Below are 23,956 nucleotides of genomic sequence, written 5' to 3'. Positions count from 1 at the left end.
GGTTTGTGTGTCTGTGTTGTGTTTTGTGGGTGTAAAGAGGGCAGCAGAGTGTTTTATTGGTGTGCGTATCTTCTGTTGGTGTGTGTTTTTTGGGTGGAGGAGGGGTGCAGAGTGTGTGTGTGTGTGTGTCCAGTGGATGGGGTTACAGGGGGCTGCAGTGGGTGTAGGGAGGGGCTGCTGGTGTGTTTTTGGGGATGTAGAGGTGGCAGAGTCTGTTTTGTTGGTTTGTGTGTGTCTCTGCAGTGTGTGTTTTGTGGGTGCAGAGGGGGGGGGCTGCAGCGTGTGTTTTGTGGGTAGAGGAGTGGTGTAGAGTGTTTTGTGTGTGTGTCAGCAGTGTGTGGGTTTACATTGGGGGTGTAGAGGGGGGGCTGCTGGTGTGTGTTTTGTGGCTGTAGAGGGAGCAGCATTCTGTTTTGTTGGTGTGTGTGTGTGTGTGTGTCTGTAGTGGGTGTAGAGGGGGGCTGCAGTGTGTGTGGGTGTAGATGGTGGAGGAGGGCTGCAGAGTGTGTTTTGGTGTGTGTGCCTGCCGTGTGTTTGTAGGTGTAGAGGGGGACTGGTGAAGAAAAAAAATGTGAACTAGCGCTAAAGTGTAATACACAGTGTGATATTAAAAAACTTATAATAAAGGATGGCTGCCCGGTGATACTGCCAGTACTAACAGAATAAACCAAAATAAAGAAAAACCTGGCGCCAAATAGTCAGTGGAATGTCCTGTACTCCTCAAGGGATCCGCACACTTGCTCGACAGACCATGCATGGTCTGTCGAGCAAGTGTGCGGATCCCTTGAGGAGTACAGGACATTCCACTGACTATTTGGCGCCAGGTTTTTCTTTATTTTTGTAGAGGGGGACTGCTGTGTGTGTTTTGTGAGTGTAGAAGGTGGACGAGGGCTGCAGTGTGTTTTGTGGGTGTAGAGGAGGGGAACTGCACAGTGTGTTTGTAGGTATATAGAGGGGGGTTGCAGTGTGTGTGTGTGTGTGTGTGTGTGTGTGTGTGTGTGTGTATAGAGGGGGCTGTATGTATGTACAATTTCCTTTTAATAAACTTGCAGTAAAAGCATAAGAATGTAGACAATCATGCTGAAAAAATCAATACGACTACAAAAGTGTATCTTTTTTTTAATGAAAAATTAAAAATAAGCCTATAATAGTAATAATCCCCTCAGAACATAGCATTACTTGCCAGTAATGCCCTGGCTGGGTTAAAGTCCCCCGGCTTCGCCTCGGGCCTTAAACTCTTCCAGCCAGGGAATTATTGTCCAGTAATGCCCTGTTCTTCGGGGATTATTACTTAAATATTTTCTGTGTTTGTCTTCTAAAGACACTAGGGCAGTCGGAACAAATGAATGTAGAGCAATGATGGCGCATATAGAGCGCGCTACGAAGCGACAGACAGCAGAGGAGACATTAAATTGTTATTGCAGCGTGACGGCCACGTCACGTGAGCCGTTCAGCCAAGGAGGGCGAACCGCTCACGTGATGTCACAGCCGCGCCTCCCGATTGCCCCCAGCCTAGTTTGTTTCGTGCGCATGACTTCACACGCGGGCACTATAATCGTGGCCTAAGACATTGTGGTTCTAATGGGGAATAACTAAAATGAAGACATAAAGCTTGCTGCTTTTGTTAAAATACTGACACTACAGTTTGCTCTTTTCTGCTATACAGCAGATCTGTTTAGCTTATAACTTCTGTGTCTGTAGTATAGCAGGTTTTCGTGTGCAGGGGCATGTGAATAAATATCTCTCCTATACACTCTTCCTGCACTTCAGAGCTGGTTCTACTTCGAGAAAGATGTCTTGAAGGTGCAATCTCGCTTGCCCTAAAGAAAACCTTATGTAAAGCCTACTTAATTGGCTTCCCTACATATCTAACCATGCCAGTAGGAAAGTGTAAAGAAAACACTTGATTGAAACTCCCACAATCCCCCAAGAAATGTAATGTGTAAGAAAATAAAAGTACACTTATGTCTACTTGCATTTTCTTACCAATTGCATTTTTTGGGGGACTTTGGGAATGCCAATCAAGTGTTTTCTTTACCCTTTAGCCCTGTCCTTATCAGAGAGCCAATGAAGATGAGGGGGACCTATGGCTGTGTAAACTCTTTTTGAACACACAGGAACTTCAGACTAAAGGGAGCAGCTAGAGAAAATCAAAAACCTCCCTCAAATCTTTGAAACAATTATTTTAAAATACCTATAGTTGTAAGATTTGGGTAAGAAGGAATCCCCCCCCCCCCCCATACACACACCTGTTTCTCCTTACACATGTCACTGCCATTAGAACAACCTTTTTTATTTTATTTTTTAATATTGATGCATTTGTATCTCACAGAGGTTTGGGGGGGGGGGGCTCTTTGTTTATTGCATCTCCAGTAACAATTCACATTTTTATTGTCTTTTGCATGTTAGTAATATATTAATACTGTGGTCATTATTAACACATATTTTGAGACGGGCATCAAAACGTTAACGCTGACCTAATTGTTGCTGTTGTAACTGTGATTAAAAATATTCACCAGTACTAGGTGTCTGTTCTTACTCAAAACAGGAAACAACGCATGTGTTTTAAAGCCTTGCAGCCTGTTATGTTTGCCTAAAGCCAATAACAGCAGAACTTGCAGGTGTCCCGAGGGAGTGAAGGGGACTCTTTTAGCTTCTGGGGAGCTGCAATGTGATTGTCCACATGGTTACCTGCTGAAAAACAACACCTGTGTTAAACAAGGTACTTTGTAAATGTTTATAATCCTCTTCCCAGCTTCTGGTTTTGTAATGTGGATTACAGTTGGATTGTATGCATGTTTTATGGGACAGCCATTGGCACTTCCCTGCACTGCTTTTAACAACCATAACATAGTCATGAAAATCACATTCTCTTCCACCTCCTTCTCTTCCCTCTTCTTCTCCTTCTACCTCCCCTCTTCTTCTCCTTCTACCTCCCCTCTATTTCCCTTCCTCCCCCACCCTCTTTCCCTTCCTCCCCCACCCTCTTTCCCTTCCTCCCCTACCCTCTTTCCCTTCCTCCCCCCCCTCTTTCCCTTCCTCCCCCCACTTTTCCTTTCCTCCCCCCCACTTTCCCTTCCTCCACCCCCTCTTTCCCTTCCTCACCCCCTCTTTCCCTTCCTCACCCCCTCTTTCCCTTCGTCAACCCCCCTTCCTGTCCCTCTTCTTTCCCTCCCTTCGCCCCCTCTTCTTTCCACCCTCTTCCCCATCCTGCCTGCCCTCCCACCTCTTTCCCCCTCTTTCCCTCCAATTGCTGCATCTGTGCTCTGGGATGTGATTGCCTTATGTTTTCTTTAACCCCTTCATCCCTGTGACAAAATAGGCAGCAAGGCTTCCTCAAAATCCTAGAAAGTTCAGCCCTGTTACCTATTCTAGTCAGGGTTACTGTGAGTAACAATGGGGTTAATGTTGAGCATGTGGGTTTTGTATTTCAATGTAACTTGTGTTATGCAATGCGTGAATGCAGTGGTACTGCTTGTTCCAATGCATGTTGAATGTACTGTAATGTACAGTATATGCTGTTTGTACAGTCTGAAAACAGTGGTACTTTATCCTAATGTAATTCTATTTACATGAATATGTTATGCTTAAACTATGTCAAATGGGGATGTACAGCTCTGTTCAAGAAGTTATGTACTTGCTGGAGTTAGCTCTTGTGAAAGGAGCTGTAATCACATCAGCGTTAATTACATCAGAGTTTGGCATTGTATGTCAGAAAAGGAAACCCCATTGTATGGGAGTTAAATTATGCACTGGGCCCATTGTATGTACCTGTTATCTATGTATGTGTTTGGTGTGTTATATAGTACTGTGATTGAATTGTACCCATTGTTGAAGAACCAGGGAGAGGCAGACCACCTGCTGATGGGACTTGCTTTCAAAACTGAAGCTTTGCAATCTGGACTCCATCCCTGTCTAGGTTTAGCAACATCTGGGGTTCCCATTTTGTGAATGGGAACTCGGGTTAATATAAGCAGACAGACCTGATGAACTGAGAGTGCTCATTGGGACTATGTGTGGGTCCCTGTATAGAGAGCCAGCATATGGGAACTGAGGAGACCCAGTGCAGGGCTGTGCAGCACTGGAGTGGAGCTGTCAGCTGGAGTGGTTTAGGGTGCTGGATCTTAGAGGCGAGTCATCGGAGAGACACCCAGGGAATGATCCTAGTACCGGTGCAGAGGAGACCAGCAACCTCTCATCACTTGAAGGAGCGCTGCCTGGAGAGTCAAGCTGCGGCGGCCTCCAGAGGTGCGTTTGGAGCATCCAGCTGTGACAGATGATGGTCCCCACCACACAGGGCTAGGTATTTCCAGATGACAAAGAATGCCCATAAAACAGGAGGGCACCACCTTGAAATACTAAAATACTTCACCAAAATCTCTGATTTGAGAATTGGGGGGTCCCTTTCCTTTCGGGCAGTGGGGGGCAGGAATTAATGGATTCAAAATGCAACAGACCAATGGGTCCTGCAAATTATTTTGAGTGGTTATACCAGAGTTTGCAGGGGAAAATAACAAACTCGCGATTTCTTCCATCCACCATTCCTTGAGATTCACAAAAACTACAAGCATTAAAACGGTTTATATTAGATTTTCTAAAACAGGAAGTAATCACTGAAGAACCCAGATGTCAGAGGCAAAGACTTTTACTCCATTCTCTTCATGGTCCCGAAAAAAGAGTTTTCCTTCCGACCAGTACTAGACCTCAACGATCTACACAAATTCATTAAAAAAGGCACTTCAAGTCCGTTATCAATATAATAAGACCAAGGGATTTCCTAGAGGCAGTTAATCTTTAGGATGTTTACCTAAACCAGGCCTGCACAACTCCAGTCCTCGAGGGCCGCAAACAGGCCAGGTTTTCAGGATTTCCCTAGTTCACAGCTGGCTCAATTAGTGGCTCAGTCATACTGAGCCACTAATTGAGGCAGCTGTGCTGAAGTAGGGAAATCCTGAAAACCTGGCCTGTTTGCGGCATTCAAGGACTGGAGTGTTACAGGTCTGACCTACACATTTCCATCCATCAGACTCCGCAAACATTCCTAAGATTTTCAGTGTTTGACCGATATTTTAAATTCTTAGCACTTCCATTTGGCCTTTCCACAGCCCATTGGGTTTTTACGCAGGTGTTAGGCTAAGGTCCCGCTGGAGGCTGCAGCACGCGCACCTGGCGTACTGGAGGAGCGTGCACTGCTGAAAACCGCAATCTGTTATAGCAGCGATTGGGGGCGTGGGGGGCGTGGCAACTACACTACACTTATTGGGATTGTATAAAATGTCTGTTCCACTTTGCACGAATGCTTTGATGTAAAAAAAAGGGGGGGGGGGAATGTTCTCGGCTCAGTGTTTGAGTTTGTGCTCTCTCTTGTTTCCTCTCTGCATTGTGATGACATCACTAATGCGTCAGTGGTCGCACAGAAAGTAAAAGGCCTGCCTGATGTCATATGAAGTATACAACAGTAGAGATTATGGGAGGTGTTTTGCAATTGGATAGAAAGACTTTAATACATAAGCAAGTAGAATATGGACATATGAATAACAGAAGAAATAAAAATATAAGAAATAATACAAATAAAAATTGGTATATTTAAAATTTTCCAGACACTTCCTTAGTCAATACTCCCGGTGCTAATAAATTACTGTACAAAGCGTAACAGGTCAGAGAAGGGGTAGAAATATACTTTTAAACCTTCTCAGATCATGCTGGATCTGTGTGTAATTCACAAACACTGCTGTTTTTCATGCATTTGGAAGGGATTTGGCTCTGGCGATCTCTTGATTGGCTCACAGCGCACCATGTGACACGTCGCCGCGTGGGAATGCAATCTTGTTGTATCCCCTGCTGGCTGACGCTTCACAGCGCGAAGTAGGACAACAAGCAAGGAGACACCGGGGCTTGCTAGTAAGAAGGTGAGGGACTGGTGAGAGGGGTGCGCGCCGCCGTCAGCAGCGGGTACCTAGCCTTAGCGGTCACAGTGGCGGTTACTATAAAACAGCAGATCTTCATGTCCCTTCGGCTGCGTCCACGCTAGCGCTGAGCTTGCCGCGCTTGCCAAGTTTAGTTCCTGCAATTTAAATTGTCCTGTCCCCACTCACGCGGTGCGCGTGCGTTGGCACACACGCTCTCCCAAGCTTGGTGCTTGGGGAGACAAAAAAAAGAGAGTTTGAAGCGCGCTCAACATGCCCCCACGCGCGCTTGCAAAATACAGGACACCCGGCGCTCATGCTTGGAGATCTGGTGACGTCACCGCTGTCAAGCATGAGCGCGGTAAGCGCCAGCGGGGACGCAGCCTTATCTAGATGTAATAATTAGTACATCAATGCCTAAGAAGGCCGGGTTGGCTGGCTGATCAATTACATAAAAAGCAGTCTAAATCCCTCTCAATGCCTCAATTTTTAGGGATGGCGTTCAGTACAGAATCCACCACAATGTCATTGCTATCAGACAAGATGGAGGACATTATACAGAAGCTAAAACACATGCGTGTACATTACCGTACATTACCGTACTGGGGGAAATGGTGGCAGCTGTAGAAGTAGAGCCCTGGGGCCTTTTCCACCTAAGGCAACTACAGCAAAACCTTTTGTCCATCAGGAGCAAGGTTTCTCAGGAGCTGTATAGAAAATAGGCTAAAGCGCTCCAATGCAGGTGCAATAAGTAAAATAAGCCAAACCACTAAACCAGGGTACTAATAAGAATAAATAGTACTTAATGTGCAATAGTATGGGTACTATCCTCCTGAAGACAGGTGGTAGATGGTACAAGCCCACTCACCCTCAGTCTCATCGGCAGGTTCCCCTGAAAATCAGCAATACTCACATCCTGGTAGTTGGTAGGCAAGCTGTGCAGCTACAGATATGCAGTAACAGGAATATGGAGAACAAAAAGCGCACTAGCAAAAACGGAGCAGGAAGGACCCAAAACAAAAAATAATTAAAAGGGCACTTTAATGTGACAAGAGACCCATCCAACGCGTTTCGAACGTCACAGCGTTCTTTTTCAAGGATAAAACACAATGTAATAACATCCATTAAATACCTTCTTACCTGTGGGCCGTTTCGCACCAAAAAACGGAACATGATGACGTCATGACGCTACGCGCGTCATTGCGCATGCGCAGAGCGACCCAGTGCCGTTCTAAGGACAAAAGAAGTCCACAAGCAGTGTGGCCATGTTAGTTAAGGGCAAAGCAATAGACAATATCACAAACCCACCATCTACAATACCATACACGTCCCCATGACGTACACACGCAGTGCTAATCACTGCGCATGCACATCACGGCGCTACAAGAGTCAAAAAACTAAAATGAGAAAAATAAGAAAAAACAGAAAAAGGGGGACATCCTAATCATAAGAAAAAAATATAAAAACAATGATTAAGTAGCTGACATCTTTAACCAATCATAAAGGGAGAAATTAGGAATATAAAACATATAACCACAAACCTACAACCAAATATGATAATTAAAACCATCTGAACAACATGAAAAAACATAGATAATATATAATATATAATAGAACCTAGGAACCAGAGAAATGTGTCCAAATATAAAACATAAATAGCATTGTATAATAAAGCTAAAATGAACACAAAACATAAGAAAACAAGTATATTGTATACTATAGGAACCTTTTAGGGCTAATTTAATCAATTCATTTATTATTGAGCAAAATTATTAATTGACATATACATATGTAAAATAGCATATTACAAAAAATGGGTTAGCTGCCAGTCAATATTCAAACCCATAGGGAAGCGCGTTTGGAGAGTGAAGATCCAATACGCCTCCCTACGGTTCAGAAGGTTGACACGATCACCTCCTCTAGATTTACAGTTGACCAATTCAATGCCAAGGAAGGAAAAATTCCCAATTCCTCCCTGACCACATTCTGTGAAGTGTTTGGAAACAGGATGATTAGTGACCCTATTACTCCTGGGTCTGTAAGACCTTATGTCACCAGGGGTTCCTTTAAATGTGGCTCCTGTAGTGCAGGGGGGCGCAAACTTTTTTCCCTGCGCCCCCCTGCCGGCTGTCCCCTCACTCCCGCGCCCCCCTCCCAACCCCAACTTACCCGCGCTCCGGCGTAATGACGTCACATGACCGCGCAGCGTCATTTTGACGCCGCGTTGCCATGGCGACACAGGGAGGAAGCCGCCAGAGCCACGGTAAGTTAGGTTTACAGAGGCCCTGCAGCTCCCCCGGCACTTAATTTAAGTGCCTTCGGGAAGAGCGCGGGGCCTCTGTAAACCCCGCGCCCCCCGTCGGCAGTGTCGCGCCCCCCCTGGGGGTCGCGCCCCACAGTTTGCGCACCGCTGCTGTAGTGTATGTAACACATGAACACATGAAGCCGGCAAAAAGTTTTCTACAAGATGTCTTGCCGCAGCCACATGATGGGATTAAATTCAAAAACAAGGAATTTTATATTAACAGCTTCATAAATTGTAAAAGTCAATTTGTTGTTTACCTCATAACATGTGTTTGCGGCAAAAGATATGTGGGAAGAACGATTAGAGCTCTTAAGGTCAGGATGTTAGAGCACTTAAGGCTCATAAGATTGAAAGACACTAATCATCCTGTTTCCAAACACTTCACAGAATGTGATCAGGGAGGAAAGTAACCAATGCCTAGTGGTGGAGGGGTGACTATATCCACCCACTTAGAGTTTAGGTTGTGAAACACAGACTTGTTAAACCTAGACAGTTGGTTTATTACCTAAGACTTTGCAGACTTAGAACTATGGGAGATATGCAATTTCTACGAGAAACCCACAATCAATGGGGTCTCAAGGAATTCAGGGAATCCATTTACTGTTCCCTCAGTAGGAAACACTGTGATCCAATAAACACACACAAACATACTTTCTTGTGGAGAGAGTTTAATTATATACCCTCCAAGTATTTTTGCGATATCATCAGTCACCCTTGTTTAATTACACTCCGCTTTTTATCATTATATGTTCACGTGTTTGTTTTGTTTGTCTAGTATCCCTTACACTTTATTTTAATTACGTTAATAAAACCGAGTTTTAATTTTTGAGGTGTGTGCCACTACTCCAGGGGATACTTTCCCGTCTCACTCTTTCATACATTTGGTAACTTTGAATTGGATAGAGTAATACATCTGTGACTCAAGAGCTAGTGTCTTATAGGATAGAATTTGCAACTCCTAATTGAAATAGTAACATGTGCAAAGAGTGTGCATGTTAATAGTGAGTTGTCTGTAAGAGAAAGTAAATGAAGTCATCTGCCCAAGACCTGTGCCGTGTGCAAAAATTAAAGTACAGTCCAGGAACAAAAAAATGAACAAAGAGATTGAAGAATGAAATTTCTTAAAGGGACAGTCACCCAAATCCTTTCAAATACATGTTTTTCCCTTGAAATGGTGGGAATCGGGACCAAATTTAACCATAGGCAGATCACAGATACCCAGAAATTTGGAATCTGCTGATGACAGATACAAGTTCCTCAGGATGGGGGAGTTAGCCTGCAAGTACAGTTTCTGCAAGGAACATGGTCAAAATCAGAAACAAGACTCTAGATCAACATTCTGGATCCAAGAGCTATATTCAAGGCTCTACTCCATTACTCCCATTTCTTAAGAGGTGAACCAATAAAGGTTCACTCTGACAATTTGATGGTGGCCTCGTACACCAACCACCAGGGAGGAATTAGAACTTTTCAGGCTGCCAGGAAAGTGACCAGAATTTCCAGGTTGGTGAACTCAACATTCCAGCCATTACGGCAGTACAAATGACCGAGGAAGACAACACTCAGATGGATTATCTAAGCCGCAAGACTAGACCTGGGAGAATGGTCATTTAAATCTTCTGATATTTCAGCAGATTGTGTGCAAATGGAGAGAACCATCAATAGACTTGATAGCAACAAGATTCAACACCAAATGCCAGACCACCTTCTCAAGGCATTGAGATGCAGATGCACACGGAGCAGACGCCCTAGCAGTGGACTGTAATTATCCTTTAGTCTATGTGTTCCCTCCAATACCATTGATCGAGAGGACTCTGGAAAAGCACAGAGGCTATTGTTATCTCCCCGGCATGACCAAAAAGACCACCATAGTTTGCAGACCTAAGGATGTCAGTGGAATCACTATTGATACTATTGAACTTTTGTCACAATGGCCAATTCTCCATTCAAGGTTGGAAATGCTTAATCTGACTGCTTGGAGATAGAGAGGGCGATCCTGGCACATCAAGGCCTTTCCAATTTGAGTGGCAGATGCACTGAGCAAGGCCAGGAAGCCAGTAATAGAACTTATTATAGCATTGGGAAAATCTTTAGGTGCACAAAGAGGCAGATAATTCCAGAATACACTACATTTGAGATCCTGGATTTTCTTCAAGACTGTTTTGAGAAGTGTCTCATCTCGTCCTCTTTAAAGATTCAAGTGTCTGCTTTAGGGATGGTTGTTTCCAGGGCCAATTGCAAATCACAGTTTTTCAGGAATTCATAAGAGCTACTGGGAAAATAAGACCCAGATTTAGAGATCCAGGCTTGGATTACATTCAGGAAGTTGGTTTGGAGAAGTACCCGGGCGCTATCTCTGTGTGATGTACATAGGATATTCAAAAGTGAAAATGAAAAATAAGAAGGGTATAATACAGCCTTTAGATATCGCGTAAGTTTCTTGTGGTGCCCTCCTGTGACTCGGAACCCCAACAGGATCTATCCACGATCCTTAATGGTATAGAGCACAGTATGAGGAAGAGTAGGTGTTTTGCTGGTAATCAATGTGGTAAAAAAACACCTATTTTTTTTTTACCACATTGATTACCAGCAAAACACCTACTCTTCCTCATACTGTTCTCCCCCATTTCTCTGTGTTCTTGGATTACATTCAGTTCCTTTGAAGTGGGTAACTCTACCAACCACCTTTCTAATAGCCATCACATTGGCTAGAAGAGTAAGTAAACTGAGCCCTTTCCTGGAATCCTCCATTTAGCATTTTTCACCAAGAGTTGTTCTTGGGACAACACCTTTTTTTCCGTTCCAAAGGTACTCACCTTTTCATATTAATCAAGAGATGATTGTTCCTTCTTTTTGTTGTGACCCCAATAATCAAAAGGAGCAGTTAATGCATACGTTGGATATAGTTAGAGCAATGAGGCTATACATTTTGTAGAATACAGGAATTCAGAAAAAGTAGAAGCTTTTTTATTTTGTTTTCACGTCTGCAAAAGGGTAGACCAGCCTCTAAGGCCGTAATAGCAAGATGGATCAAAACACTGATATTGTGAGCATACAGGGCACGAGGAATGGACCATTAAGGATCATTCCACAAGAGCAATTCCTACAGTGTGAACTGTGAAGCAGCTTACATCAAACAATCAACTCTGTAAAGCCACTACGTTGTCATCAATCCATAACTTTCCTAGGTATTATTGGATAGAAGTCTCTGCATCTTCTGATGCAGTGTTTGAGAAGAAGGTCTTCCAGGCGGCTGTAGCATAATTTACCCAACCCTATTATCAAAGGGAGCTGCTTTGGGAGATTCCCTCATGGAGTTTGGGTTACATTTTTAACAAATCTATATCAGACCAGAGTAGGAGGGCTTATTTACTGTAGGTCTCAAAGTAGGTCATTTGTGGGGTATCAAAATGAGGAATTCGGGAGTTATATGAGGCACAGATTGAGATGTTTCCATCGCTTCTCACAATCTGCACCAATTGTAAGAAACATCACATTTGGCGTTCCTCCAAAAAATAGAGGAATGTGTAAAAACACTTTATTTGTTCCAAAATTGTTGTCATGCCAAAGAAAGAAACGTAAATTAATTAATTATTATTATTATTTTTACTTTGTACCAGAAAACTCTTGTCTGCCAAGCCAATACAGATGCTCTAATGGAAATTGCATCAGTAGCATTTGGGAATGTGACAGTGACAATGACTGTGGAGATATGAGTGATGAAAAAAACTGCCGTAAGTAGTATTAATTTTAATCATGTTTGCGTCCTTTCTATTTGTCATGCTCAAAGCCTATTGGCTATACTGTTGGCATCCTGTAGAAAATATGTATGTTACATTTCCTGTTTTGAATGCACCAGAAGGGAGTCAACAGATTATTTTGCTTTCTTCAAACTTTGGTCTATTCATATGAGAATAGAAAGTCAGAAATGTACACAGATATATAATTGAAATTACCAATTTATTTGATTAGTTTTAGACAATGGAAATAGATGTACTGAGGTACAGGAACAGTAAATAAATATAGGATAACATTCACTAACACACACTCAATATAGGGTGACACTCACTGGAATAACTGGAGATTGTAGTTTTAAGTGAAAGAATAAATGGTTTACCCGTAAAGATGGTTTACTGCATATAGTCACCTCATCTTGAAAAGGACATAATGTAACTGGGAAAGTGGAAAGAAGGACAACAAGAATTATAAAAAGAATGGATCATTTACCTTATGAGACAAGGCTGAAATATAAGGGGCCATATTTACTAAGACGTACTACTCCATAAGACACATTCCAGCACTGCTGTAAATATGGCCCCGTACAGCCCATTTAAGTGATTAGGATGCAAGTTATTTTCTGGGACAAAATAAGTCTTGTAGAGTAACAGCTTGCATGGATAAGGTGCCTTCCAACATCGAAGCTGTCTTATGGAGTAGTAACTCTTAATAAATATGGCCACAGGTCTCTTCAGTCTAGGAAAAAAATAGATGACTGAGGGAGACCTGATGGAATGGAGGCAGTAAGTGGATGATGCTCTGATCTGCACTCACCCAGAAGCTTCCAGAACTTGCCACTGTGGAAGGCAGGACACTGGGCTTGATAGACTATTTGGTCTACCCTAGTATTTCCTGTAAAGAGAACAATAAAATAAAAACATTTTCTTCAAGAAAATACAACGTAATAAAAAAAAAATTGTCCATTATCAACGACAAGCCAAGAAATGTGCAATGTGAAAAAAATGAGGGTCTCCCCAAAAAATGAGGCTAAACCTCAAAACTACCGATGCTACTTCAATGGCAGTAATGAAATAATGAAAAAAAGAGTTTTACACAACTCTTTAATAAAGTCTCAACTGAGACGAAAAGCGTTAGAGTAAACACTACTTGTGTGTTCTTTCGTTTTTTCATGAATAAATATTAATTTTTATTATACTACGCTTGGTGATTACTGTTATCGGAAGGCAGTGACCACCTCTTCCAATATTTTTTCTACAAGAAATGTGCAAAGTAGGAAGGACAACCTTGAGTTATTTTTAGACTTGATTGAATAAGAAAATTTGGAGCAACACGAATGGAAGCTTGAGAGCATTAATGAGCAATGATTTTGTACACACAACCTGTTCTATCCCATACACTGCATGAGTTTTAAAAGGTAAATGTTTCTTCTTTTTCTTTTTAATAAGCAACAACATCATGCGATCCTGATACTCTGTTCCGATGTCAAGGATCCGGGACTTGCATCCCGCTGTCATACAAGTGTGATCTAGAAGATGACTGTGGGGACAATAGTGATGAAAGTCATTGTGGTGAGCATTTTGCCATTGCGTATTATCCAATTAGCATATGCACGTTATAATCGTTCAGTTATTGTTGTCACTTAAAGGTGCACTTGGCAACAATGTAATGATTTTAGTTATACACATGATTGGCTAATCTAGATAATTGCACCTTTTTTTTTTTTTTTTTTTTTTATCACAAAGATTAGTCATTTTAAATAATATTTCAGGGTTTCCTGGACCAATGGTAACAATATGAGGGTTTATAAAAATTTGATTCAATCCCTAATGTGATGAGACTTTTTCGTGGAACATCCGTTTAAACTGGTAAAGTCACATCCCTAGTTATTGCCTTTTTACTTCTTAAAGAGCAATCCAGGCCTTTTTTTTTCCTCTTTCATTTTGGATTGAAGCAGGGGGTTTCTGGAGCTGAACCCTGTTAATCTCTGCTCCGAGGACCCCCTTCTTCCAGAGATACTTGCCTCCGAAGGAGGTGCAAGTATTTCTGTGCAGTTTAAAGCCCTCCATCACATGGGCCAATAGGAAGCCACACCGGATGACATCATGGCTTCTTATTGGCCTGCACGGCCCGGGAGCTTTGAAATTCTGCCATAATGTGAACCCTGGGGTGGCTACCGGCACCCATGACAGAGGTAAGTATCTCCAGACACAGGGGTCTCAGAGCTGAAATTAACGAGGTTCAGCTGCGGAGACCCCCTGTTTCAATTCTGTCATTTTTTTAAAAAGTAGACGGAAAAAAAAAACCCTCGTGGATTGCCTCCTTAAACATTCATGGTGTCCTCATTAGCCATACAGTTACGGTAGCAATAGAAGAAGTGGCTATTGAAAGATACTGAAGTGAAATACATATTTTTATAGAGCATTTTCACACAAAGTTAATTTTGAATGAATATGTTTAACCCCTTAGAGAAAAAAATTACTGGGAAGTTTTATTCTTACATTTATTATATAACCGGAACCAACTACCCTTTTATGGTCATTTGTAAATAGATGATCTGCAAAATTATTTTTCATTTGTATGGCCCATAGTCTTTGACGAAGTGTAGTGAATGTAAACGAATCTAGCAATGCAACATTCAAAATATACCAACACTAACTGGTATTACAAATATAAAGGAAATCCCATCTGAAAATAAGTTAGTGTAGAGCTGGGCAAGACTGGCAAAAAACTATCTGCCGTTTTTCCACACTGGTTTTACCAAAATCTGATCCGCACACGGAAATCCGGAAGCAGATTGGACAATAAAAAATCCATCTAGATACATCCGAAACAGCTATTTGATCTGTTCCGCCTTTTTTTGTGTGTGGAATTTGCCATCAGATTTGATCTTAAATCCAATTCTGGATTTGTAGACATCCAAAATTGTTTGTGGATTCCGATTTCCTGAAATATGGCTTTTGGTGGAGGAGAAAGACCTATTTTATTAGAGTGTATTCTATACATATCCCCTCACACCTCTCTTCAAATAACATATGAAGAGTCATCTGGGCTGAGAAAGGAGCACACCTTAGATACCTGGGAGATATGCTAATATGAAATGAAAAATATATTTAAATGACTCACATCCCACATTTCCTAAAAGGATTTCCATAATTATATTGAACTTGAACTTTTCGAGCCTAGGTGTCTTATGTTATTTGGAGGAAGGTTTGAGGATATACATATATATAATTATACTAGCTGAAGAGACCCGGCATTGCCCGGGATGTGAATCCCTAATAATTGTTGTGCGGAGGGAGGGGGGGAGGAATCTTGGGTGGTGGGGGGTGAATCTTGGGTGAAGGTTGTGAATTCTGGTTGTGGGGGGGGGGGGATCTTGGCCGTGTGTGTGGGGGGCCTGAATCTTGGGTGGTGGGGGGTGAATGGTGTGTGGGGGTTGTGAATTCTGGGTGGCTGGGTGTGGGGGGGAATCTTGGCCGTGTGTGTGGGTGGCCTGAATCTTGGGGGGGGGGGGAGGAGGGGTTAAGAGACCCGGCGTTTGCCCGGGATGTGAATCCCTAATAATTGTTTTGTGGGGGGGGGTGAATCTTGGGTGAATTTTTGGTGGGTGAATTTTGGGTGTGTGGGGGTGAATGGTGGGTGGGGGTTGTGAATTCTGGATGGCTGGGTGTGGGGGGGGGTGAATCTTGGCTGTGTGTGGGGGGGCCTGAATCTTGGGGGGGGGGGTGAATCTTCGGTGGGTGGGTGTGATTTTTTTGGGGGGTGGGTGTGTGTGAATCTTGGGTGGGTGTGAGTTTCCCCCCCCCCCCGTCCCAGGTGATCGGTTCCCCCCCCTGTCCCCGGTGCTTGTTCCCCCCCCCGTCCCTGGCAGTGTTTCCCTCCCCTCTCCACCTCTGGAGGTTAGTACCGGTGGGGAGAGGAGGGGGGTTGGGGGTAGAAAAGGCGGCACCAGTGTTAAGACCAGCGCGACGTTGCAGGGCCCCCTCCCCCCGTGTTGCCGTGGTGCAAACAGTAAACGGCCTGCAGATCGGGCGGTAAGGCGGAGGGATGTCGATTTTGTCTCGTGAAGGCGTCCATTTTCCGAGACAGCGGCCTGCTGAGCACGGAGCAGGCGGGAGGCGGAGGGAGTGTGGAGCGGATGGGAAGGTGGACATTTTAATCGGGGAGCGTGGTGATGATGATGGGGACAGATGTATCAGGCGTGAAGGCGGCCGGAGCGGGTGGGAAGGCGGAGGGAGTGTGAAGGCGCCATGAGGTAAGAGGGTGGACATCAGAGAGGTGGAGCGCCATTTTCTCACAGTAGCAGTGATGATAGGGGTAAGCGGGGACATAGAGGAGCGTGCGGGATAGCGGAGAGACAGTAAGGGGACTGCTGAGGTCGTAATTTATGAGAGCGTGGACGGGTAAGAGGGGGGTGGACAGCAGAGGCGGTTTGTGTGATAAGTGGGTTAAACTTACCAAGGTTGGTGGGTGACTCCGCAGGGGTGATCACAGGGGTGTAGGGTGAGTCTGCAGGGAGAGAGTCTCCAGTTTAGGCTTCAGAGTCTTGGGTGACAGTCTCAGGGGGTATAGTGAGTCTGCAGGGGTGAGACTCTGTGACAGTATGTCTGTTTGTCCTTGTGTGTCACAGTGGAGTAGGTGTGTCCGTGATGTCAGTGTAACTCTTGGCCAGAGAGTCGTGGGGGAGGCGGGGCATGGCCGGGCGGGCGGACCGAGGGACCAATGAGAATCCCCACATCTACTAACAATCAAACAATTTTCATTTTTATATATTTAGAGAGATAGGCGGGGATTTGAACACCACCCTCGATAAAAATTTGGATAGGTCAGCTACAATGTCACAGAGCCAGTTATCCCAAAGCCCGGATGACCACCTGAAACTAATAGAATATCTCAGTGTTTGGTCTTGTTGATGTGTGGCGAGAGCTGAATCCCAACTGTAAAGACTTCACATTTTACTCAGCCCTTCAGAAAGTCTACACTAGATTAGACTACATTTTTATCTCGGCACCCTTAATCAAAAATTGATATGCTGAACTTAACAATTACAAAACTAGAGCAATCACACAAAAACAACCCCTCTAAAAAAACTCTGAGTGAGCTAACAACCCGCAGGGGGGAAATTAATACTTGTCTGTCCGAAGCTGCAGAAAAAATGATGACTTGGACCAATCAAAAATATTTCGAGAAGGCTAATAAGCCTGACTATGCTGGCACAACGCCTTAGCCATAAGCAACCAAGTTAGGTATCCATAAAATTTCGAACCAACTTGGGAAACCTAGCGTCTAACCCGGTTAAAATAGTAAAGGAGTTCCACTCTTTCTAGAGTAAGGTATATGCTGTTAAAAAAGCAACTAAATCTCAGAACTATAGAAAAGAGCTTGAAAAATATATATCTGAGTCAGGGCTACCCACTATTCCAGAACACGAGCAAGACAACCTAAACAAATTAATTACTCCAGAAGAGATAGCGGAGTTGATTAGTTCCCTGAAGCCAAGTAAATCCCCAGGCCCAGATAGGTTTTCAAATTTATATTTCATAAAATTGGCCCGCCTTATTCCCCTACAAATATCTGCAAATGTTCTTTAACTCCATTCTAGATGGTGCAGCTTTCCCTAATACCATGTTACAAGCTCGTGTGTGTGTGTGTGTGTGTGTGTGTGTGTACATACACACACACATACATACATACATACACACACACATACATACATACACACATACATACATACATACACATACATACACACACACACACACATACACACACACACACACACACACACACACACACATATACACACACACACAAACACACAACTGGCTAACGGTGGAGGTTTTTTGTTGCCTTTTTTACCCACCATAACTTAAAGTGTGTGTATGTGTGTGTATATGCAGATTAAAATGGTGCATTAATTAAACACCCGAGCTAAAATGACCTGTAGCTATGTGTATGTATGTGTGTTTTAAGTTATGGTGAGTGAAAAAGGCAACAAGAAACCTCCACCGTATTGCATATACCAAATAAAAAAATAACTTGTGAGCACATTCACATGTCTAAGGCCCAGGACATAGTGCACTCAGCGTCGCTGAGCCTCGCTGAACAGATGCACAAAGCCCCTGCATCTGTTATCAGCGCGGCTATAGTTTCTCCCTCCGCATGCTTGCTGATGCGTGCAGAGGCTGAGAAACTTCCCCAAGACAGGCAAGTTTGAAATTTGCCGCTCGGGGAAGCGGAGGAGCGGTCACGTGACCGCTCCCATCCAATGGGTCTGCAGCCGGTCCGGCATTGTAAGCACAGAGATGTGTGTGTGTGCGCGTGTGTGTGCGCGCGTGTGCATGTGCGTGTGTGCGTGCGTGAATATATTTATCAAAGTTGCACAATGTTAATAAATAAATTATTCTCACAACATGTCTTTTTTTTTTTAATTTTTAAAATATTATATAATATACACACACACACATATACACATATACACACACACACACACACAAAGGTTCCCCAGTGACACACAAACACACAGACCACTTCAAAATGACACACCCACTGACAGCTACCAAGTGACACACACACAGTGATACCCGCCTCCCAAGCGCGCTTGCTGGCTCCTCTGCCAGGACAGCAAAAAGCTCCTGGTAGAGCGTGCAGCAGCAAGCAAGAGCGAGCAGCAGCACCTAAGTGCTTAATATGTCTTATTATGCCTAAGACAGGTCTGCAACCCTGCCTTTCACCATTATCACACAGCACTTCCACTGCAAATGAGCACACAGTGCCACCTTTTGCTTCAAAGCCATAAACATGGTTCCCTATAGGCTTAAGCTTGCTGCATGGTCACAGCTTTGAACACAGCCAGGGTTAAGATGCATAGCCAGTAAACCCACCCACAGACAGCTGTTTCAACCTTCATGGGTCTCCTCAGTGTGGGGTTGGTTATACTGGCTATGCAAAAATGAAGCAAGAGATAGGTTTTACCATTCTTAGTTAAGTTGTGGTGGGTAAAAAAAGTGACATAAACCCTCCACAGCAAAGCATATATGCTTAACTGTGTGTGTGTGTGTGTGTGTGTGTGTGTGTGTGTGTGTGTGTGTGTGTGTGTGTGTGTGTGTGTGTGTGTGTGTGTGTGTGTGTGTGTGTGTGTGTGTGTGTGTATATACATATAATATAAAAAGCATCCAGCGCAATGTAGAAATATAATATTTTCAGAAATAAGGGTATATAACTGTAATTTACAGAAAGATGTTATACTTATGGTAATCCCTAATTTTGAAACAGGGATAACACCAGTATTATATAAATAGTATACCAGCAGACAAGCAACTTTGTTGCATATACAATAGACTCACTGTGAAAAGGGTCAAGAGAAGGAACATATGAATAAATCCACAATGTCTTTATCACTGCACATAAAGAGTTCAAAATTCTTGAGCTTTTTGGGACATTCAGAGTCTTATATTGGGACCAATGTTTCTTAATGTCTCAGAGTCAATTGTGAAAGGGGACCTTCACGCTGCTGCAATATACGCCTTCTGAAAAAGTGTAACAGTTAATTGGCCACAGCAGCGCCCCGGCTCAGTGCCAAGTCGTCCTCCAACCCCACAATAAACAACACAAACCTCCGCCTGGCGCAGTGTCTATAATTCCTAAAAAAAAAAAAAAAAAATCGCCAAAAAACTTGATTAATTTAGTGACGTCCTCAAACCACCTTATTTGAGATTAGGATAAAACCTGTTTTCTGATATGACCCTTTGTAATCTGCATGGAAAAGAGCTTTGTGCTGCCTGATGGAGTGGTGAAAGGGACAAAAAAACCCAGAGGAGTTCCCACCCAATGTGAGCACTCTACAGCAGACTTTTAAAATAAAATCAGAGGGCTAGGAATAATAGAAATCAGGTTGGTAATCTGCTTTAAAGGACATTGCATGGAGCTCACTTTCAAAATTGGTCATGTTGTGGGGAGCTACACCTATAATTAGTCTGCTTCAGATATCTTAACATTGCTTACCACATTAGGTTACAGATTATAGTGGAACAAAAAACTGCATGTAACCCAGCCTGATTTATTGCAAATTGCTACAGAATTCTTCTCTCATTAAGCTTGAGTCCCTTACAAAAGCCAATTGTGCTATTTGTCATTAAAATTTTGTGCCTTAAAGGTGCAGTCCCCTTTGGTAATTTTTGGGAGAACAGAACTTTTTAAAATGTGAACAGCTTCCTGTATTAATGAAACCTTAACTTGAAGCATTCATTAAAATCACATTGACGGTGTAATTACACGATTTCACTTCATTGCCACTCCAATACATCTTGCAAAGTGAACCTTCTCTTTTAAATAAAGGTCAACAAAAGCATCCTGCCTGGCATAGATAACTATTTATTGGTAAAAATATATCCAAACATGCAGTGGTCTCGGTGAAAAAACAAATATATGTATTTGAAGAGGATCGACGTTTCGGTCTAACCTCATTCCGAAACATCGATCCTGTTCAAATAAATATATATTTTTCACCAAGACCACTGGTGTGCCTACATTGAGTTCCCCCACCCCCCTTACAGTATAGAAGTTCCGCTTGGATACTTCATTCAGGAGTACCTGGGGCAGAACGTCGGTATCATGAGTGCTCGCAATTCATTATATTGTTATAGAGAACTGACATTTATGTTTATCAGAGCATGTATATAAATATCACATAGTTCTAGTAGCATTATTGGTATGGGAGAAGTGTGTGTTCAGTGCAGGCTGTGATGCCTTTTAATGGACCAATGAACTCGTTGTTGATGTAATAGTGTGTGCACAGCTTCACATTGCTCTTCTTCGTGTATATATGTATTTGCATTGTATCCATGCGGCACAATATATATTATATGTTAACAGTTTTAATTTTCTTGTTTGCAGAAGCTCATCAGTGTAAAGGAGATGAATTTAACTGTAGTTCAGGAATGTGCATTCGCTCATATTGGGTGTGTGACGGAGACAATGATTGCAGGGACTGGTCAGATGAAGCAAACTGTACAGGTGAGCATTTTATAACTCCTCTGTCCTCCTACAGAACAACATTCATTTTATAATTCAGAAGAATAATCCTGCAAGTAATCCACTCATTCACTCATTTGGGACAAGTGGAAAATAAGTGGTCATTAGTGGCAAGAATTTTACTTGTTTTAAATAAGCTCATCAAATCCCAGGCACATGTGGTCCCCCTGGGCTTGGCAGTGAAAGAACTGCCCAGGTGGCGAGAAGACTGCCTTGGTTGCACAGCGTTCAATCACTGTGCTGGTTTTTTAAATTGTGCCCTACAATGTCTTGAGTAGCACGGTGCCAGGCATTGTGTGGAACGACTTTGGGAAGCAGGATTTAAAGATAGAAACAAAAGGGGAAAAAATAAATGCTCAAGGCTATTGGCACTTCGATACGGTGTCTGTACACAAAAGAAAAAATGTCCATTGTCTGTAATGGAATAGTCATACATTAATAAAATTACGTAATCATGCTATACAGTAAATATTAACATCACTTTTGGTTGATTCTAGAAACGTATTTGCCAGTATCTTGGTATTCCTCTAGTGCTGATGACAGACAGAAAGGCTCTTTGTGTATTCTTTCACACAAAGACTTGAATATCTTGCTTTTTTTTTTTTTTTTTACAGTATATCAATGTTCATTATTTCTTTGGGATCTTTTTTTCCTTTGTTTTCTTTATTTTGTTGTGATTTATGAGATCTGATTTCCCTGCCCTTTCTAGCCATATCTCATACATGTGAAGCTTCCAGCTTTCAATGTCATGACAGCCACTGCATTCCACAAAGATGGGTGTGTGATGGTGACACAGATTGCCAAGACGGTTCTGATGAAGATCACAGCATCTGCGGTAAATAAATAGAACTAGATTGTATATCCCATATTCTTTCATATGGCCTCTTTAATATGCATGCAACCATGTTTAGTTCACAATTGAAAACATCACTACATATGTAGCAGGCAAAAAAATAAAAAGATAATTTTTTAAACCACTTCTCTTTAGTTGGCTTTTTAAGAAAGATTAAATTTCCCTAATGTAAAATTTCCACCTACTTGCTTATTCGGTAAAATATAAATACATTTACATTTTCTCTGGGCCGCTTTAGTAGAGTGTGGGACTGGGAAGCTCGCTTGCAACACCTGCTCTTCGCGTATCGAAAGGTGCCGTTGGAGTCTACTCGCTTTTCCCCCTTCAAGCTTCTATATGGGCGCCGTGTCCAGGGACTGCTTGATCTGTTTCATGAGGGCAGAGAGGAGGAGACCACCGATACTGATACCTTGGTGCTACAGTATGTGGTGGGGCTCAGGGATCGGTTAGATGAACTCATGGGGTTAGCACAGGCTAACCTCGAGGCAGCTCAGAACAGGAAAAACTGCTGGTATGATCGCAATGGCCGTAGTAGAGTATTCATCCCTGGGCAGCAAGTGCTTGTTCTGAAGCCCACTCGGCAGAACAAACTACTGGGCCGGCCCGTTCATGGTTCACCGGCAGATGAATGAGTGCAATTATATGGTAAACCTGGATCCAGAAACAGATAGGCACAGGACTTGTGAAAGTGGGTGGGGGAGTGGGGAATGTGGGTGGACTGGGCGCTTCCCAAGTGATATTAGATTGGTGTAATTAGTGACACACCTAAAGTACACAAAAATAAACTTAACACCACACAGTGATAATCAAAAATAATAGTGTACAAGTGCAGCTCAACTTCCTCTGGTGGGACAGTTCCAAGTCCCAGGATGTAGAATTCTCTTTTCTTGGGGTTGAGGAGGAGCGCAGGATAAGCTCGTGATATGTAAAAAATAAAAGTATATATAGTGCAGATGGTAGATCACTGCTATAGAAGTAATCAGTATAGGAAATGAACTCACAAAAATCGTAGAATGTTACTGCATGTCAGAGATCCATCTCTCTCTGACTGGAGCCCTTTGTGTATCTGGGGTCAGGATGCCTCTCAGTGGAGTGGATGATATGTAAATGAAAGAAACCACAAATAGTGCATACTGTATAAACTATAAATATGTATTAATCACAAATGTTCCGGAAACTCACATTTTCCATGAATAAGATGGGTGGTGGAGAGAACCGCCGATAGAAGGGTGGTGGAATGTGAAGCTGCTGCCCGGTACTTCACTTTGACTTCACTTCGAAGCAGTGTGCGAAACGCGTAGAGTTAGAGCTTTTGGGGAGAGAAATTGCGCACCGAAGGACTGGCAATCTATTGCTGACACCAGACCCATTCTGGCTTCCCGCCCTCACCTGTGACGCGAAACCGGAAGTGACGCGACGGCAGAGACTGATGCGGAACTACACTGTGAGGTGCAAGTCAAAGTGAAGTACCGGGCAGCAGCTTCACATTCCACCACCCTTCTATCGGCGGTTCTCTCCACCACCCATCTTATTCATGGAAAATGTGAGTTTCCTGAACATTTGTGATTAATACATATTTATAGTTTATACAGTATGCACTATTTGTGGTTTCTTTCATTTACATATCATCCACTCCACTGAGAGGCATCCTGACCCCAGATACACAAAGGGCTCCAGTCAGAGAGAGATGGATCTCTGACATGCAGTAACATTCTACGATTTTTGTGAGTTCATTTCCTATACTGATTACTTCTATAGCAGTGATCTACCATCTGCACTATATATACTTTTATTTTTTACATATCACGAGCTTATCCTGCGCTCCTCCTCAACCCCAAGAAAAGAGGCACGGGACTTGCCACATAAATATGCTCAAGGAATATCACACGAGTGGGACAGGTTCTTCATCGTACAAATATGAAAAACATTTATAAAAGTTTAAAACGGGGAGAGAAGAAACACTAAAGATACCTTTAAATGCCTGTGGTCTAGGCACTTCATGCAAGTGTATATCTCACCATTAATACTGAAAGCTTTCAAAAGTCTTGGCATACTTCACCATATTTATTTTTCCTTTATTCTGAGGTTGCGCTGACATTTTTCTAGAACCATTTTCATCTT

General features: G+C 42.9%; 1 protein-coding gene and 1 long non-coding RNA gene across 5 annotated transcripts in view; one reads left to right on the top strand and one right to left on the bottom strand.

The window, feature by feature from the left end:
* LOC142497067 (uncharacterized) overlaps positions 1–23,956 on the bottom strand; it is a 175,119-nt gene that overhangs the window by 7,030 nt on the left and 144,133 nt on the right. The window contains exons 2-5 of one of the 2 annotated variants that reach the window (XR_012802173.1): positions 16,408–16,526; positions 12,763–12,840; positions 12,329–12,384; positions 7,047–7,137 (exon numbers count right to left, since the gene is read on the bottom strand). This is a non-coding gene — a long non-coding RNA (uncharacterized LOC142497067). The remainder of the gene's footprint in view (positions 1–7,046; positions 7,138–12,328; positions 12,385–12,762; positions 12,841–16,407; positions 16,527–23,956) is intronic. The other variant, XR_012802172.1, reaches the window with a different exon arrangement.
* Positions 1–23,956, top strand: part of SORL1 (sortilin related receptor 1) — a 231,647-nt gene that overhangs the window by 141,692 nt on the left and 65,999 nt on the right. For all 3 annotated transcript variants that reach the window (XM_075604362.1, XM_075604363.1, XM_075604361.1), the window contains exons 22-26: positions 2,549–2,722; positions 11,832–11,945; positions 13,395–13,517; positions 20,845–20,964; positions 21,692–21,817. In XM_075604362.1, coding sequence (XP_075460477.1) covers positions 2,549–2,722; positions 11,832–11,945; positions 13,395–13,517; positions 20,845–20,964; positions 21,692–21,817 — 657 coding nt within the window. The remainder of the gene's footprint in view (positions 1–2,548; positions 2,723–11,831; positions 11,946–13,394; positions 13,518–20,844; positions 20,965–21,691; positions 21,818–23,956) is intronic.

This window comes from Ascaphus truei, chromosome 6 (assembly GCF_040206685.1).
Source record: "Ascaphus truei isolate aAscTru1 chromosome 6, aAscTru1.hap1, whole genome shotgun sequence".
Taxonomy (NCBI): Eukaryota; Metazoa; Chordata; class Amphibia; order Anura; family Ascaphidae; genus Ascaphus; species Ascaphus truei.
This window is presented reverse-complemented; position numbering and strand designations above follow the sequence as displayed.